Source organism: Galeopterus variegatus, unplaced genomic scaffold (assembly GCF_000696425.1).
Source record: "Galeopterus variegatus unplaced genomic scaffold, G_variegatus-3.0.2 Scaffold2126, whole genome shotgun sequence".
NCBI lineage: Eukaryota > Metazoa > Chordata > Mammalia > Dermoptera > Cynocephalidae > Galeopterus > Galeopterus variegatus.
This window is the reverse complement of record NW_007728237.1, coordinates 118,819-135,624: the sequence shown is the minus strand read 5'-3', so window position 1 is coordinate 135,624 and position 16,806 is coordinate 118,819. Positions and strand designations below refer to the sequence as shown.

The 16,806-nt window shown below is 49.5% G+C and overlaps 1 protein-coding gene across 6 annotated transcripts in view; it reads right to left on the bottom strand.

Annotated features, from left to right (window-relative positions):
- Positions 1–16,806, bottom strand: part of MYO9B (myosin IXB) — a 96,336-nt gene that overhangs the window by 45,548 nt on the left and 33,982 nt on the right. For all 6 annotated transcript variants that reach the window (XM_008580538.1, XM_008580539.1, XM_008580540.1 and 3 more), the window contains exon 3: positions 2,238–2,332. In XM_008580538.1, the coding sequence (XP_008578760.1) occupies positions 2,238–2,332 (95 nt within the window). The remainder of the gene's footprint in view (positions 1–2,237; positions 2,333–16,806) is intronic.

Sequence of the window (16,806 nt, the reverse complement as noted above, 5' to 3'; positions counted from 1 at the left end):
CAGTCACAGAAAGACAAATATTGTATAACTCTTTTTACATGAGGTCCTTGGATGAGTCAAATTCACAGTCAAGACAGTAGAATGGTGGATGCCAAGGGCTGAGGGAGGGGGATGGGGAGTGAGTGTTTAATGGGGACAGAGTTTCAGTTTTGCAAGGTGAAAAGAGTCCTGGAGATGGATGGTGGTGACGGTGGCATGACATTGTGGATGTATTTAATGCCACTGAACTGTGCACTTAGAAATGGCTAAGATCCTCATAGTAACCATAACACAAAAACTTATGGGACACACACTAAAAATAAATATCAAGAAATCAAAATAAGTCAGGCACAGAAAGACAAATACCGCATGGTCTTTTGTAGAAAGTAGATAGTAGAATAATGGTTACCAGAGGCTGGGAGGGGAGAGGGTGCGTAGGGGAGGAGAAAGTTTGGACTAACGGGTACAAAGCTGTGCTGTCCACTCTAAGTGAATCATTCTGCAGTCTATGCATGTATTGAAACAACACACTGTACCCCACAAAAATAAACATAAATGAAATTGGAAAAAACATGGCTAAGACAGTAAATTTTATAATGTGTATTTTAACACACAAAAAAGGCAGGGGGGGGAAGAGGTGGGTGTCTTTATGGAGAAAAGTCTGAGACCTGAACAGCTGGGACAGGTGGCTGGCTCCAGGTGTCTCTGATGAATCGGGGCACACCCTGTGGCGAGTGGCAGCGCCCAGCAGCGTATAGCCATGTGAGAGCTGAGGCTGAGGAGAGAATCACCAGGCTTCTAGTGACCCGAAGGCCGAGGGGTAAGAAGACCCTGATATTTGTCAAGGGACTCTCACTCACACCAATGCCCGTTGGAGCCTGGGTAGTGGGAAGAAGGAAAGAACCAGAGGCCAAAGGACTCAGGAGAACACCACGCCTGTTCATGTCCTGAATACGAACTGTCAGTTGAAATGAACATTCATCAGGTTTAGAAGGACGGAAGAATCTAGATTTTGAGAACTTTACAAATCCTACTGTCACCAAAGACCCTCACACCAGAACCTGCAGTTGGGGGGAAGATTACAGTGAGTAGCCAGGCAATGGACTGTGCCAGAACACCATCTGTGTACCCACCCCCACCCCCACCCATTCATCCATCAATGGATCCGTGGGTCTACTGATCAACCCAACCATCCACACACGAATCCATCCATCCATCTGCCCACCCAGGAACCTACCCATTCATTTATCCACTTACCCATGAATCTGCCCACCCAGGAACCTACCCATTCATTTATCCACTTACCCATGAATCTACCCATCCATCAATCCATCCATCCACCCATCCATCTATACACCCATGAATCTACTCATCCATCCATCCATCCATCCATCCATCCACCCATCCATCTATACACCCATGAATCTATTCATCTATCCATCCATCCATCCATCCATCCATCCATCCATCCATCCATCCATCCATCCATCCATCCATCCATCCATCCACCCACCCACCCATCCATCTATCCATCCATCCATCCACGTATCCACCCATCCATCCATCCATCCACGTATCCACCCACCCATCCACGTATCCGCCCATCCATCCATCCATCCATCCATCCACGTATCCACCCACCCATCCACGTATCCACCCACCCATCCATCCACCCACCTACCTTTCCACCCTCCCACCTATTCGCCCATCCATCCACCCATCCATCCATAAATCTACCCATTTGTTCAGCCACCTATGCATGAATGTACCCATCTACCAATGAATCCATCCACCATATCCATCCATATACCCATGATTCTATTCATCCATCTAACCACCGACCCATCCACCCATCTGTCATCCACCCACCCACCCACCTGCCTTTCAGTCTTTCCTGAACAAGTGCTTCACTTTGCTACCCAAAATCATATCTCCTTCTGGCTAATGGAGCAAGTTTGGCAAATGCCAAAGTCCATATCCACCCTGCCCCTGAGACCCCCACCCCTACAAAATCAGGAACCTTATCACAACCAGGAAACAGGCTGGGCCGTCCTTGCCTGCTGCTGGGAAACCTCCATCAGACGGTTCTACAGCCTGTTATGTGCACTTGCTTTAGCGGCGCTACCCCCGTCCCCATCCATGTTTCTTACCTCAACCTGTGGCTCAGACCTTCAATCACAGACTTGAAATGACCCTCACTTCCCCATGACTTCGGCCCCGCGCACCCACCTGTGGGGACACCCCGGATGCCAACTCACCCTCTCACGATGCCGCTCTCCAGGTAGTTGACTTGGATGAACTTCCCAAATCGACTGGAGTTATTGTTGTGGGCCGTTTTGGCATTTCCGAAAGCCTGCAAGGAAAACAAAAGCAGGTTTTCAGATCCCGAGGATGGAGTTTCTACCGGCCTCCACGCTGCTTCCTCTGGGTGACAGAGACACTTGCTCATCCCCAAGAGCTGGCTCTAAGTCACTCAGAGGCCCAGATAAGAAGCAGAAAACACTGAGGGTGTGCGGCCAGGCTCAGTCTGACATATTCTTCTTTATCTCTGTGTCTGGGCTTGTGTGAGGTGCTCAAGTTTTTTTTTTTTTTGTCTTTTTTTTTTTCCGTGTCCGGCAACGGATCGCAACCCTCAGTGTCGCCCCCGCACCAGACCGGGACCGGCAACGGGATCGCAACCCTCGGCGTCGCTCCCGCGCCTCGCTCAGCCAGTGAGCGGGAACCGGTCTGTATGTGGGATCCGAACCCTCGGCGGGAGTGCCACCGCGCTTCCCAAGCGGCGCACTATAGCAGTGCGCCACCGGGCCGGCCCAAGGTGCTCAAGTTTTAAGTCCTTGACACTAAAAATGCCAATCATTAAAAAAAACAAAAATTGGGGGCTTGCCAGTTACCTCAGTTGGTTAGAGCGTGGTGCTGATAACACCAAGGTCAAGGGTTCAGATCCCCATACACCAGCTGGCAAAAAAAAAAAAAAAAAGCCAATCATCATAATTCTTTTTCAGTTACAACCATCCAGCTGATATAACAAACCATGGCCCGCAGGCCAAATCCAGTCTGCTGCCTATTTTTGTACTGCCCAAGAGTCAAGAATGGTTTTTACATTGGTAAATGGTTTTTTTTAAAAAAACCAAAACCCAAAGAAGAATATTTTCTGACACATGAAAATCCCATTTGCATTTTGGTGTCCATAAGTGAAGTTTTTTTTTTAAAAGATGACTGGTAAGGGGATCTTAATCCTTGACTTGGTGTGGTCAGCACCACGCTCACCCAATGAGCCAACCGGCCATCCCTATATAGGATCTGAACCTAGGGCCTTGGTGTTATCAGTACCACACTCTCCCGAGTGAGCCATGGGCTGGCCCATAAGTGAAGTTTTATTGGCACACAACCAGGCCCGTTCAGGTTCCCAGATGCCCCCTTCCTATGAAGGACCCACAGCCCCAGAAGGGTTAAGACACAGGGACAAGATACGATGGAGCCTAGCGGGGAGCCTGGGGTAGGACAGATAAGCCAGAGGAAGTGGAAGTGGGGGTAGGGGGTGCTTTCCTTGTGCCAGGGAGAGGAGACCAGGTGAGGCTGGTGGGGTGGGGGGCATGGGGCCCAGCAGGTGAGGGGAGAGGAGGCAGAGCTGGGCCCGGGGCCTGGTGGTCAGTTGTCCAAGCCCTTGTGGCCCCAGGGGCCAGGGAAGGGGTGACGTGAGGGAGGGATGACACCTGGAGGCACGCACAGAAAGGGAAGCTCGGTGACTGTGATGCTCCTGTTTGAGCCATACGGGGGAGAACGGGAGGAAGCAGGTATGCAGTGGGGAGGGGTGGCAAGGCCACTGCCAAGGTCCCATTGTGGAGGGTGAGGGTGGAGTGAGAGGGCTGGGGTGGGGGAGGTGGCCAAGCACACAGGGGAATCAGAAGCTGGGAGGCACTGAGAGGAGACAGGATGTTCTGGAAGGCCTTGTTCCACAGTGGGACGGGCATCAGTTGTTATGAACTCAATGTTTGTGTCTTCCCAATCTTATATTGAGATCCTGACCTCCAAAGTGATGGTATCAGAGGTGGGGCTCTGGGAGCTGATTAGGTCATGAGAGTGGAGCCCTCATGAGTGGGATTAGTGCCCTTATACAAGGGACCCCAGAAAGCTCCCTTGCCCTTTGGCCATGTGAGAACACAGCAAGAAGACACCATCTATAAATCAGGACAAGAACCCTCACTAGACACCGAATCTGCCAGAATTTTGTTCTTGGATGTCCGGACCCCATAACTGTGAGAAATATACGTTGTTTATAGGCTACTCAGTCTGCAGTATTTTCTGACAGGAGTTCGAACGGACTCAGACACTGGTGGGTCACCCACTGGAGGATTTTGTGTGGCAGCCTGAAGGGAGAAGTCCCATAAAAGGCATCTGAGCCGGGGACTGACTCCTGGCCAGTGGCCATTCTGCCAGCCGCTGTCCACCCTTTGTGCGACCCACTCTCTGAGTGTCCGTGGAGGCCGGCGTGGTGTCCTTGGACTCAGAGCTCCGTTTCTGGCTCGGAGCAAAGCCTGTGAGTGCCTGAGCCACTGGCTCCTCATTTCCCTGGAGGCTCCTGAGACCCCGCCGGGCCGTGGTCTGGAGCTCCTGCAGGAAACTGTGCCTTGTCCCGCCACCTTCTCCCTGCTCCATGAAGAACCCAGCACGAGGCCTGGCCCTTTGTGCTGAGACTCGAGGAAGCCACCTGCATGGCCTGATGACCAGGCTTGGTCTCCCCATCAGCCTCAGCTCAGAGAGGTTTGTGAAGTGGGCCCCAAATAACCCCTCCCCCACCCTAACTACAAGCAGATGGTGAAGGATGCCTGTCCCTGCAGTGGGGCTCTCCCTGTCAGCGGCACTGGGGTGTCTGCAGCAGGAAACAGGCCTCTGTCTGGGCTGGGGTCCCTGCAGTGGCCTGTTCCAGAGAGAGGATGTCCCGAAAACACACATCTGCACTCCAAAGAGCCACAGTGCTCACTTTTAAACTCAGGTGACAAGTCTCCCTGTGGACTTCTAACATAACAGCCAAGCGTGGTGGCCTGGGGACATACAACAAGGAGCACCTTTGAGATGTGAGGGGCAGTAAGGCCTTGGGGGTGCCCTCCCCTCCTCCACCGGGTGCCCACCCCAGGCTGGGTTTCTGGTTCTGCGATTACCAGGCCTGGTGACCTCATGCGTCTGGTATGCAGTCTCAGCACACTGCGACTTTTCAAAGCCTATCTAAAAATATCCGGTTGGTGCTATTATACATCCGAGGAGGAAATGCAGCCTGGCGCACGCAGCGAGGGGTGCTATTCTGTTGCTGCTTGGCTGGCCTGGCTGGGGGCTCACATGGTCCCAAAGCACAAGGGCCGTTGGTGTGCCTGGCAGATCATGTGGGGCCAGGGGTGGACGGGAGGGAGGGAGGAAGTAGGACCTGGGTACTGGCACTGATGCAATGTAATCTGGCTCAGAGACTGCAAAGGCCATATACTAATGCCTTCATCCCCCAGCCAGAGAACCCACAGCCCTGGCAAAAACAGTGCGAGTGGGGCCTCCGCTTTCACCAGGACACATTTTTTTCTCTTTTATAATATAAAAGACATGTTTCTAATGTAAGTTGTACACTTTGGGAAAAAAGATAACCTCACTAGATCTGGCAATCACACTGCTGGGTATATATCCAAAGGACAGGAAAATATGAAATCAGTATGTTGAAGAGATACCTGCATCTCCATGTTCACTGTGGCACTACTCAAAATAGCCAAGATATGGAATTGACCCGTGTCCATCAACAGATGAGTGGATAAAGAAAATGTGGTATATGTACACAATGGGATACTACTTACCCATGAAAAGGAAAATTCTGTCATTTGCAACAACACGGATGAACCTGGAGGATATATGTTAAGTGAAATAAGCCAGGCACAGAAAGACAAATACTGCACTGTCTCACTTACAGGCGGAATTTTAAAAAGCTGAACTCGGCTGGCTAGTTAGCTCAGTTGGTTAGAGTACAACTTTATAACACTAAGGTCACAGGTTCGGATCCCTATGCTGGCCAGCTGCCAAAAAGGAAAAAGATGAACTCACAGAAGCAGAGACTGAAATGGCGGTTATCAGAGGCTGGGGGTGGAGGCAGAGAACGGGGAGATGTTGGTCGAAGGGTACAAAATTTCATTTCGACCGGAGGAGTAAGTTCAAGAGATTATCATACAAGATAACAACCACACGTAATCACAATGTCTTGTATGCTTGAAAAACGCTGAGAATAGATTAATGGTAAGCACGTGAGGTCATGTATATGTTAACCAGTTTGACGTAGCCATTCCACAAAGTATATGTATTTCAAAACGACATGCTGTACATGATAAATATATATGATTTTTACGTCAATTAAAAAAACTAAAAAAAAAAAAAATACAACTTCACCTAAAGTTTATATAAAAGAAGGAAAAAAAAACCCATAAAGCAATCACCCCATAAATCAACCCTCCCAATTACAGTTTTTAGGTAAAACTACTGAAAAAGCAGCCCCACCCCTTCCTGTGACAGGGAGGACCAGGCCTGGGGCGCTGAGAGACGCTGTGTGCCTGCCAGGGGTGCTGAGAGCCAGAGGACTTCCAGCCGCCTTCCAACTGTCTTTGAGGTTCTTCTTCTGGGTGATTTAAGATGGTTTCTTGAACTGGTTAGAGGACAGTAAGGAAAACTTTATTCAGGACCATTGGGACAGGTATAGGGACCACTGCAATGGGGTCTTGCAGTGGGGGAGAGTGACTGGGCTCACCTCCAAATACAGCATGGGCAAGTGGGAATTTATAGCCAAGTAGCAAGGTGGGGTCAGTGGATGGAAAATTACTAAAAGGAAGCATCAAGGGTAAGGGGGATTCTGGCTAAACTGACCTGACAGGATTCTTGCTGAAGACAGGCCAGGGTGATCAGACATCGCCTGGGGGATGGTGGGGGAGGATGAACCTGATCAGATCTCCAGGATGATCAGATATCAAGGATGGAGGGTACTTGCTAAACTGACTTGGCAGGGCCTTTGCTAAGACAGGATTTTACAAATAAGTCCACAGATGGGCGTGGCAGAAGGTTCAGGAGCCTGACTAGTTTGGTTGAGTGAGCATCTTTGTCAGGAGACATTACAGGGTTGACCATCCCACGAAGGCAAAAATTATAGAAGTACATTTTCTATCTAAAAGGATGGCTCTTTTCTCGGTTGAAATGCCTGCCAACATTTTAGGAATAATGGTGACAATACCACATCATGACCTGTGGTGGGTGCCAGCCCACTCTGGGTACATGCTGTGGGATTTGAGACTCTCATTAGCTTGCATTCCTCTAACAGACAGTCTTTCCATCTCCATTTCAGACGAGGGAACTGAGGCACTGAGAGGTGAGCCGACCTCCCTGAAGTCCCGGAACAGGTGGTGGATGTGGCCTTGAGCTCCCACTCTCAGGCTGTGTGGTTGCTCACATTTCCTGCTGCCCACTCATGGCACGGACTCCTCAGTCCCCTTCTCAGTGTTGGGAGCCAGTAATTCCATTATTAGTCTCCTTTGTCCCAGACTTATCTGTGTATCTGCCTGCAGTAGGCGTGCTCCCAACCTGGAGCTGGACCTGCCCAGGTGGAAGGGCGGAGACTGCTCACCCAGACACCAGGAGCCAGGCAGATTCCCGTGACCTCTCTGAATTCACATCCAGTCTCTCACACATCCCAGAAGAAAACTGACCAGGGCTCGAGCCGGGCTGCATGTAGCAGACAGCCTTTTGCTTTCAGATTTCAAAAGCCTGAGAGCCCCGGGGAACAAGTTCACAGTGGCAGACATGCTCGACTGTCTCCTGTGTGGACATGTGAGTCCCGAGTCAGGTTTCCCCATGAAGTCCCCCAGCCTTCTTGCACCAGGCGGATGTCCTCCCAGCGAGGCTGAAGTAGCTCAACCTGGGGTAACTTCATTGCCCCAGATTGACCTGTGGTTATCCTTTCTGAGGAAAGTTCTAGTGGCTTTGATTGGTTGTCCATTATGCTCACCAAGCGGCATGAAGGAGGACATGGAGGTGTCCTCCTCTGTTTTGCTGACTGTCTAGCCACGGGACCTCAGTTCCCATGTGTTCAAGGTGTGTTTGCTCACACAGTCTCATTCATTCATTCATTCATTCATGTGACAACAAAGGTTATTGATCCGTTGCTGTGTGCTGGGCACTGCTGTGGCCTCAGAGCACCTCCTCCCTGGTAGGGCTCTGCCAGGAATGCCAACAATCCACCTCAGCCATGGCTTGGGTGTCACCATCTCAGGAGCCTCCATGGACCCCACCCACCCCCCACCCCAGGCAGGGTGGGCCGCCCACCTCCTCTGGCCTTGATGCTCTTCCTCCCTCTGGGACGCCACATCCTGGTGAAGCCTATGACCCCCTTCCCTACTGACCATGAGCCATGCAGGATTTCTGGGTCCCCTGTGTCCGGCCAAGGCCAAGCACTGAGATGGAGTGACCGGTATCACCAAAAAAGGCTGTGGTTGGTAGAAGAATGTCAGCAGATATTAGGCCACGACAGAGCCTAAAGGAAGGGGCTGAAAGAAAGAGACTGTGCCCTACTTCCTGCAGGAGCCCTTTCCTTCCAGCAGGGTTGAGCAGAGACCACCACATGACACTGGAAAGGATCTAGCCACTGGGGCTGGCAGAGTTGATCCCACCATTTGGAACCCACATTATTTCTCTCCTCAGTATTCTCCAAGTTCCCAGAGGAGGGAACTTTCTACGTGAAACAGTGCTCGGCCACGGCCACCAAACAGGTGGTGCTCATTTGGGGACACGGAGAACGGGTAGACTGGGCTAAGGGCTGTGGCTCTGAGCACAGGGTGGCTTGAGCCAGCAGGAAGAGGGCTTGCCCTGAGGCTGTGCTGTGCCCCCGCGGACACAGGAGCCCCACAGACAGTGCTCCGTCCCAGGCAACGCAAGGAGGAGTCAGGAGGGTCTGCTGTGCTGGGATGGCCAAGCAAACAGCCCTGGAATGTCCACTGTGAGCTGGGACTTTGCTTTGTGGAAATGTCAGGGAAATACACTCCCAGGGCTTGGTCAGGTCTTGGGCTATTTCTGCTGAGGAGCCCAGAGCAGCACTTGGGGTCTGTGGGGGATGTCAGGGGGCCCTGGTGGCCTGGGGGAGGGAGTCCCAAGGCTATTGCTTGTTGGATGTGCCAATTTGGGCAAATCAGTTCATGGCTCTTGGGTTTCAGATTCCTCTCCCATAATGTGAAGTTTCAGGAAACGCTTGCCTTACTGGGTTGCTTGAGGATTAAATGAAAGACTGTGTGAACCAGAGGCTGGCAAGCTTGTCCAGTGAAGGGCCAGGTGATGAATATTTTGGCTCTATTTGTTGTCACCACTCACTTCTGCTGTTGCAGCAAGAAAGCAGCCACAGGCCCTATGTACACACACAGGTGTGGCAGCGTTGGGGACACCCTCTTGATGCCCAGGGGTGGAGCGGGGTGCACTTGGCCACTGATCCTACCAGGGGTCGGCAAATTATGGCCAGCCACCTGTTTCTGTCTAGCCTATGAGCTAAGAATGGTTTATTGCATTTTTTAAATGCTCAGGGATTTTTTAAAAAGTCAAAAGAATATTTCATGACATGTGAAAATGATATGAAATTCAACTTTCAGTGTCCACAAAGTTTTATTGGAACATGGCTACATGGTTTAGGGGTAGTTGCTCTCATGCTACAACAGCAATACCAAGTCACTGTGACAGAGACCATGTGGCCCAGCAGAGCTGAAAATACGGCCTTTTATGGGAAAAGTGTGGTGGCCACTGCTCTGGACACGCAATTAAACATGCCCTCCTCTGGAGGGCAGGGCAGATGCCAGGCTGGGAGAAGGCTCTGAGCCTAAGACACGGCTCCGTCACGATATGTCAACAGGAGGAGGTGACCAGTCTCCCTGCAGCACAGCAGGGACACAGCAGAGACACAGAGAAGCAGGCCTGGGAAACATCAAGGGTGGGATGGGGCCCACAGGGTCACGTGCCCAAGAGGGGCCAAGGGAGGGGAGACAGAGAAACACACTCCCTGGGGGCTGGGAGCAGAGCGAGGCCAGGCTGCAGGGCTGGAGCGGGGGAAGGAGAAAGCGGGCCATTCAGCTGATGCACCTTCGACAGAGCTATGGTGAAGAGAGGGGTTAAGGGGACATGGAGGCTGGGGGGGGGAGACCAGAGCCATGTTCGGGGAAAGATGCCATTCGAGGACAAGGAGGATGATGGTGGCAGCGATCGAGGCAAGAGGAGGCAGCTGTAGAGTGGGAGACAGGACCCCCCACCCCCAAGCCCGTGCAGGTGGCAGCTGCAGGCTCAGGCGGCCTGCAGGTGTGGTGGTAGGAAGTGGAGGAGTCACCCCAAACTCATGGCTCCCCAAATCATGGATGAGGAAGTGGAGGCTCTCCAAGGCCTGGCCCACACCCAGCCTCCTTCAGGTTGTCTTCTTCCAGTTGCCCAACGGACTTGGGGCACCCAGTGGACTCTGGATAGCCAGTTGCTAGATAGATAGATGGATGGACAGACAGACAGCAGGGATGTGCAGAGAGCTGAGTGACACCACCCCACCTCCGTACCCCTGTTCACAAGAGGCACCAACTGTCAGCCACAGGCGCAGATGGAAGCCCCGAAAACACTGAAAATGCAGAGGGGATTCCTGGGGACAGGATGAGGTCTTTTAATATGGACAGACTCCTACCCAGGGCATGGTCTCCCAGCAAACCCTATAGAGGTGGGTGTGGGGTAGGGATCTTAAAAACAACAACAAACCCACACAAGTATGAAACAAATTATTGTAGCCTGTAACCAAATATGAAACAAATTATTGAAATCTTATATATTTCACTAAATTTTGGCTTAGGCTATCACAAAATCATGTGTTAGATCTCAGCAAGAAAAAAGGAATGAGTCAGGAGTTGATGGGGAGGGTCCTGCTTGGCTCTTAGGACTGTGAAAACATCTGAGGAATTTGTCAAATTTCCCTGAGGGCTCATTTTATACATGTGTTGCCCAAGTCATTCTCTTTGGGGTTTCCTTTTTTTCTTTTTCTCAGTTTTTGTGAGTTGGGACATTAATCCATTGACTTCCCTTCCTCCATAGTTATGCGTATAAAGTGTTTAGGGCATCTGCACTGTTCTCTTATCGCTGCTTTAAGTATATCCCATGGATTCTGAGAACATATGGGATTTGTTATTGAGTTTTAGGGGACCTGTAATTTTGGTCTGTACATCCCTCTTCATCCAAGACTCTTTTAATACAAGTTTACATTAAAAAAATTTTTTTTTTCATGGGAAAGAGATGGCCTTTGAAAATTAATTTCTAGCTTTGTTGCATTGTTTTATGAATAGTTTTACTTTTGGAACTTCTAGATGTTTTCTTAGTGACCTGATAGAGGAATGAATTTTGGGAATGTTCCACATATAGTTAAGGAGTTTATTCTCTCATATGAGTGAAGGGTCTGCGATAGGGCCATGAGGTCTGCCTGACGCATGTGGTTTGGGTGTTTAACATCCTTGCCTTTTTTTTTCTGTCCTCTCAATCAATCTCGTGCTCTGTGTGTGTGTGTGTCTGTTTCTCCTGCTATCTTTCATAATTTCTGCTTTGTAAAGGCAGCAACTGTGTTGTTTGGTGCATAGAGGCTCACAACTATTATACCTTCACTGTAAATTGAGGCTTTTAACATACCCTTCTTTGTTGCATGTAATGTTCAGAGGCCTGAATTCTACTTTCTTGGTCAGAATTGCAGTTCTGCCATCTCCTGTTTCTATCTAACCACTGCACCTGTGCTTGTCTTCTATTTTTAACTTCCTGAACCCCTTTGGTTTAGGTGTGTCTTGTGTACAAAGCAGAAAGCTGAACTTAAATTTAGCAGCATGATGACCTCACTCCCTTCCAATTCTCAGGTCACCATCCTCCATCCTCTTCCTCACCTGATAACCTCTACCTGCCTCTCTCACTGGCTGTTTAGGTGTGTGGCTGAGAGTGGAACAATTCTCCAGGTCCCTCTAGTTGACTTCCTGAAATCCTGCACCTTCTGCAAGAGTCTCAACCTCATTTTGCACCAATTTGCATTGCATTTACATGGTGGGAGGAGACAGCCTTAAGCCATGCAGGGCAGGGAGTTAATCATTCTGCAAGTGGTCAGTTCACTCAGCTCATTAAGAAAGGTATTGTCGGGCTGGCCCAGTGGCGCACTGCTACAGTGTGCCGCTTGGGAGCGCGGTGGCGCTCCCGCCGAGGGTTCGGATCCCACATACAGACCGGTTCCTGCTCACTGGCTGAGCGAGGTGCGGGAGCAACACTGAGGGTTGCAATCCTGTTGCCGGTCCCGGTCCGGTACGGGCGCGACACTGAGGGTTGTGATCCGTTGCCGGACATGGAAAAAGACAAAAAGGAAAAAAAAAAAAAAAGAAAGGTATTGTCTTGTGATGATGTCCACTTTCCTACACAATTCCCACACTGCATGGATGTGGATGCTGATGACGAGAAGGGCAAGGACTTCTGGTAATTTCTGTGCAGCAGAACTGAACATCTGCAAAAAAAAAAAAAAGAAAAAAAAAAAAAAAGAAAGGTATTGTCTTGTGATGATGTCCACTTTCCTACACAATTCCCACACTGCATGGATGTGGATGCTGATGACGAGAAGGGCAAGGACTTCTGGTAATTTCTGTGCAGCAGAACTGAACATCTGCGCATGCAAGGAAAGGCGAGCTCCTTGGGGTGGGCTGGAGGGAGAGTCTGTAGCCTCCAGAGCACCCACCACCCTCTGTGCAGATGCTGCTGCCTCTCTCCACATACTTGACACGGCGGCTGCCTCTTGGAGTCCCCACGCTCCTCTTGGGCCTGCTCTCCAAACCTTGGATCAGCAACCTGTCATCCTGGGGCTCCCTTCCTTACAGCAGTGGGGAAGGAGAGTCAGAATTGCCAAGATTTCAGTCTGCCCCCACCTCCCTACCCCCCAGTATGTGACTGATGGGCTGGGGTGAGGGAGAGAAAAGGTTGAAGATCCAAGATTGGGCTGTGGGGGCTTGTTAAAAACAGTCTTGGGCTCCGTCCCAGACCTGTGGAATTTCCAGAAAGGCTGAGGAACATAAATTCTTAAATAAGAGTCCTAAGGGATTCCTCTGATTCCTAGAATGCTTAGAAATAACAGGCCGAGCCCGTGGCGCACTCGGGAGAGTGCAACGCTGGGAGCGCAGCAGCGCTCCTGCCGTGGGTTCGGATCCTATATAGGGATGACTGGTGCGCTCACTGGCTGAGCGCAGTGCGGCCGGTCTCAAAAAGGACAAAAAAAAAAAAAAGAAATATCACTCTAGGGTTTATGATGAGGATAAGGTAGCTCTGGGGAGAAATAAAGCAAGAGGACGTTTACCTATACCCTGTCCCTTCTTCTTAAACACTTGTAATTCAAAGTTGGGAGAGTCAAGGGCAGAGTGGACCAAGGAGTGTTGTTCTTGTTATATGTAGTTTAATCAGACTGCTTTCCTAAAACTGAGCCCCGAGAGGGGAAACAGATATTCCAGGGCTCACCTACCTTGGCAGCTCCCCACCTGCACCCTAGCTCCAGGTGGGTCCAATCCCCACCCTGCCTGCCCCTCGACTGCCTTGTTCTGGCAGGTGCAGGAAAGTCAAGAGCTGAGTGAGGAGAGACCAGGCCCAGTGCCTGGGAGGAGAAATTCTCATTGAGAGCTGTCACCTCCTTGATTTGAATCCTCACAGGCCTGAGAAGCAAGGGCTTGTCTTCCCACTGGACAGGTGGGGAAACTGAGCTCAGCATGGAGCCAGTGGCTTGGCCCAAATCAACCTTCCACAAAGCGAGGTGCAGTGCTGTGTCCCGATGGGGCCTGGCTGGGAAGCTGATGCTCCAGATACCACCTTGAGCTGCCAATGGAGGAAAGTGCCAGAGATTGCTCAAGATGGCGCTGCCCACTGAAATGGGGAAGTGGGGAAGTTCGGTGGGGCGTGAGGTCAACGTTTAGGTTGATGTGACCTTACCTGTCTGGGACTTGCTTTGAATGCCTTATGTAGGCAAAGGGAGCTTCTAAGCAGGGGGTCCACTAACTACACCCCATGGGCCAAATCTGGCCTGCCACCTTTTTTTAAAACAATAAACTTTCAATTTTTAGAATAGTTTTGGATTTATGGGAAAGTGGTAAGCATATTACGGTTTCTGTGTGCCCCGCATCCAGTGTTCCTTATTGTTAACATTAGAGTGGTTACGTTTGTCAGAACTAAAGAACCAATACCAATCTATTATTATTTGCTACTGTCCACACTTTAATCCTATTTCCTCAGTTTCCCCATGTCCCTTTTCTGTCTTAGGATCTGCATCACACCTCGTTGTCACATCTCCAAAGGTTCTTCTAGACTGTGATGGTTTCTCAAACTTTCCTCGTCTTTGAGAGTTGATGGGTTTTTAAAAATTTAACAGCTTTACTGAGGTATAACTGACAAAAATTGTATACATGTAAGATGCATAACTTCATATTTTAATATATGTGAGGTCTTCAAAAAGTTCAGGGAAAGATTTGTATTATCTTTTAATCCCATTTTTCCACAAACCTTTTAAGTACTCTTATATGTATACATCACGAGATAATTACCACAATCAAGCTAATGAACACATCCGTTACCTAGCATAGTTAGTCACCATTTCCTGTACATGTGTGTGTGTGGTGAGAATACCTAAGATCTCCCCTCTTAGCAAATTTGAAGTGCACAATACACTAACTACAGTCACAATGCTGTATCTTAGATCTCCAGAACTAGAACTCTGTACCCTTAAACCAGCATCTCCCCATTTCCCATTCCCCTCTGCCCCGGCAACCATCATTCAACTCTCTGCTTCTATGAGTCTATTGTAGATTCCACATGTAGGCGAGAATGCAGTATGTGTCTTTCTGTACCTGGCTTATTTCACTTAGCACTGTGTCCTCCAGGTATATCCATGTTGTTGCAAATGGCAGGATTTCCTTCTTTTTAAAGGCTGAACAATATTCCATTGTCTGTCCGTCTGTCCCTGTACCATATTTTCTTTATCCATTCATCTGGAGACCTTGACGGTTTTGAGGAGAACTGGCTGGGTATTCTTTAGAATGTCTTTCAGTTTGGGATTATCTGATACTTCTCTGCCACTGCCTGTTTTTTGTAAATAAAGTTTTATTGGCACACAGCCACACTCATTCATTTACGTGTTATCTGGGAGGTGTTTGCTCCACAAGGGCAAGTTGAATAGTTGCAAGAGACACTGTCATGGCTCTTAAAGTCAAAAGTATTGACTACCTGACCTTTCCAGAAACAGTGTGCAGACCCCTGGTCCAAGCTACCCCATGAGGGCAGTTGCTTAATTTGGACTACATACTCCAGGAGTGGCCACAACAAACCCACTCTGGCCAATTCTATCATTGCTCAACAAGAGGAGTGTGAAGAATCAGGATAACGAATGTTCAAAGTGGGCTTCCATGAATGGACAAGGTGATGTTCAAGACAAGGGCGATGGGTAAACCATTTCTGAGACACTTGCTGTCTTTCGAGAAATTCCATCTAAAAGTCCCGTGGTCTGTTTCTTACAGATGGGGTTCAGATCAGAACCCGGAGGTCGGCCCATGGCTCACCTGGGAGAGTGTGGTGCTGATAACACCATGGCCATGGGTTCAGATCCCGTATAGGGATGGCCGGTTCGCTCACTTCGGAGAGCATGGTGCCGACAACACCAAGTCAAGGGTTAAGATCCCCTTACCGGTCATCTTTAAAAATAAAATAAAATAAAATAAAAAGAACCCAAACCAGTCCCAGGTCCCAGGTCCCAGGTCCCACTGCTGGAACAAGGGCTTGTGTGGGGCTCCTGAAGAACCTCAGGTGTGCCTGGGGCTACCAAAGAGGCCAGAGCTAACAGCACTGGCTCTTGGGTGGTGGGGCTCATGTCCGCTGACAAGTCTTATCTGCCAGCGCAACTGCCGGCATTTGGTCTGTGACTTGCTTTCATTCTAACCCGCCCCTCTCTGGCTACAGACAGCACCAAGGTGTGAGATCAGTGGGAAGGAACCCCAAAGGTGGATGTGGCAGGACCCTTCAGGGGTGTTTCAGAGATGCGGAGCCTACTCTGTGCTCATTTTAATGGTGGTAAAATTCACGTGACATAAAATGCACCATTTGCTGGCCAACAGACATATGAAAAAATGCTCAACATCTCTCAGCATTCGAGAAATGCAAATCAAAACCACTGAGATACCATCTCACCCCAGTTAGGATGGCTAAAATCCAAAAGACTCTGAACAACAAATGCTGGCGAGGCTGCGGAGAAAAAGGAACTCTCATACATTGTCGGTGGGACTGCAAAATGGTGCAGCCTCTATGGAAATGGTATGGAGGTTCCTCAAACAATTGCAGATAGAGCTACCATATGACCCAGCTATCCCACTGCTGGGAATATACCCAGAGGAATGGAAATCATCAAGTCGAAGGTATACGTGTTCCCCAGTGTTCATTGCAGCACTCTTTACAATAGCCAAGAGTTGGAAACAGCCCAAATGTCCATCATTGGATGAGTGGATACGGAAAATGTGGTATATCTACAAAATGGAATACTACTCAGCTATAAAAACGAATGAAATACTGCCATTTGCAACAACATGGATGGACCTAGAGAGAATTATATTAAGTGAAACAAGTCAGACACAGACAGAGAAATACCACGTTTTCACTTATTGGTGGGAGCTAAAAATAAATAAATTCACAAACACACAAAAAAAATGGGGGGGGGGAGAAGACATAACAATTACAATTCCTTGAAGTTGATACGACAAGCAAACAGAAAGA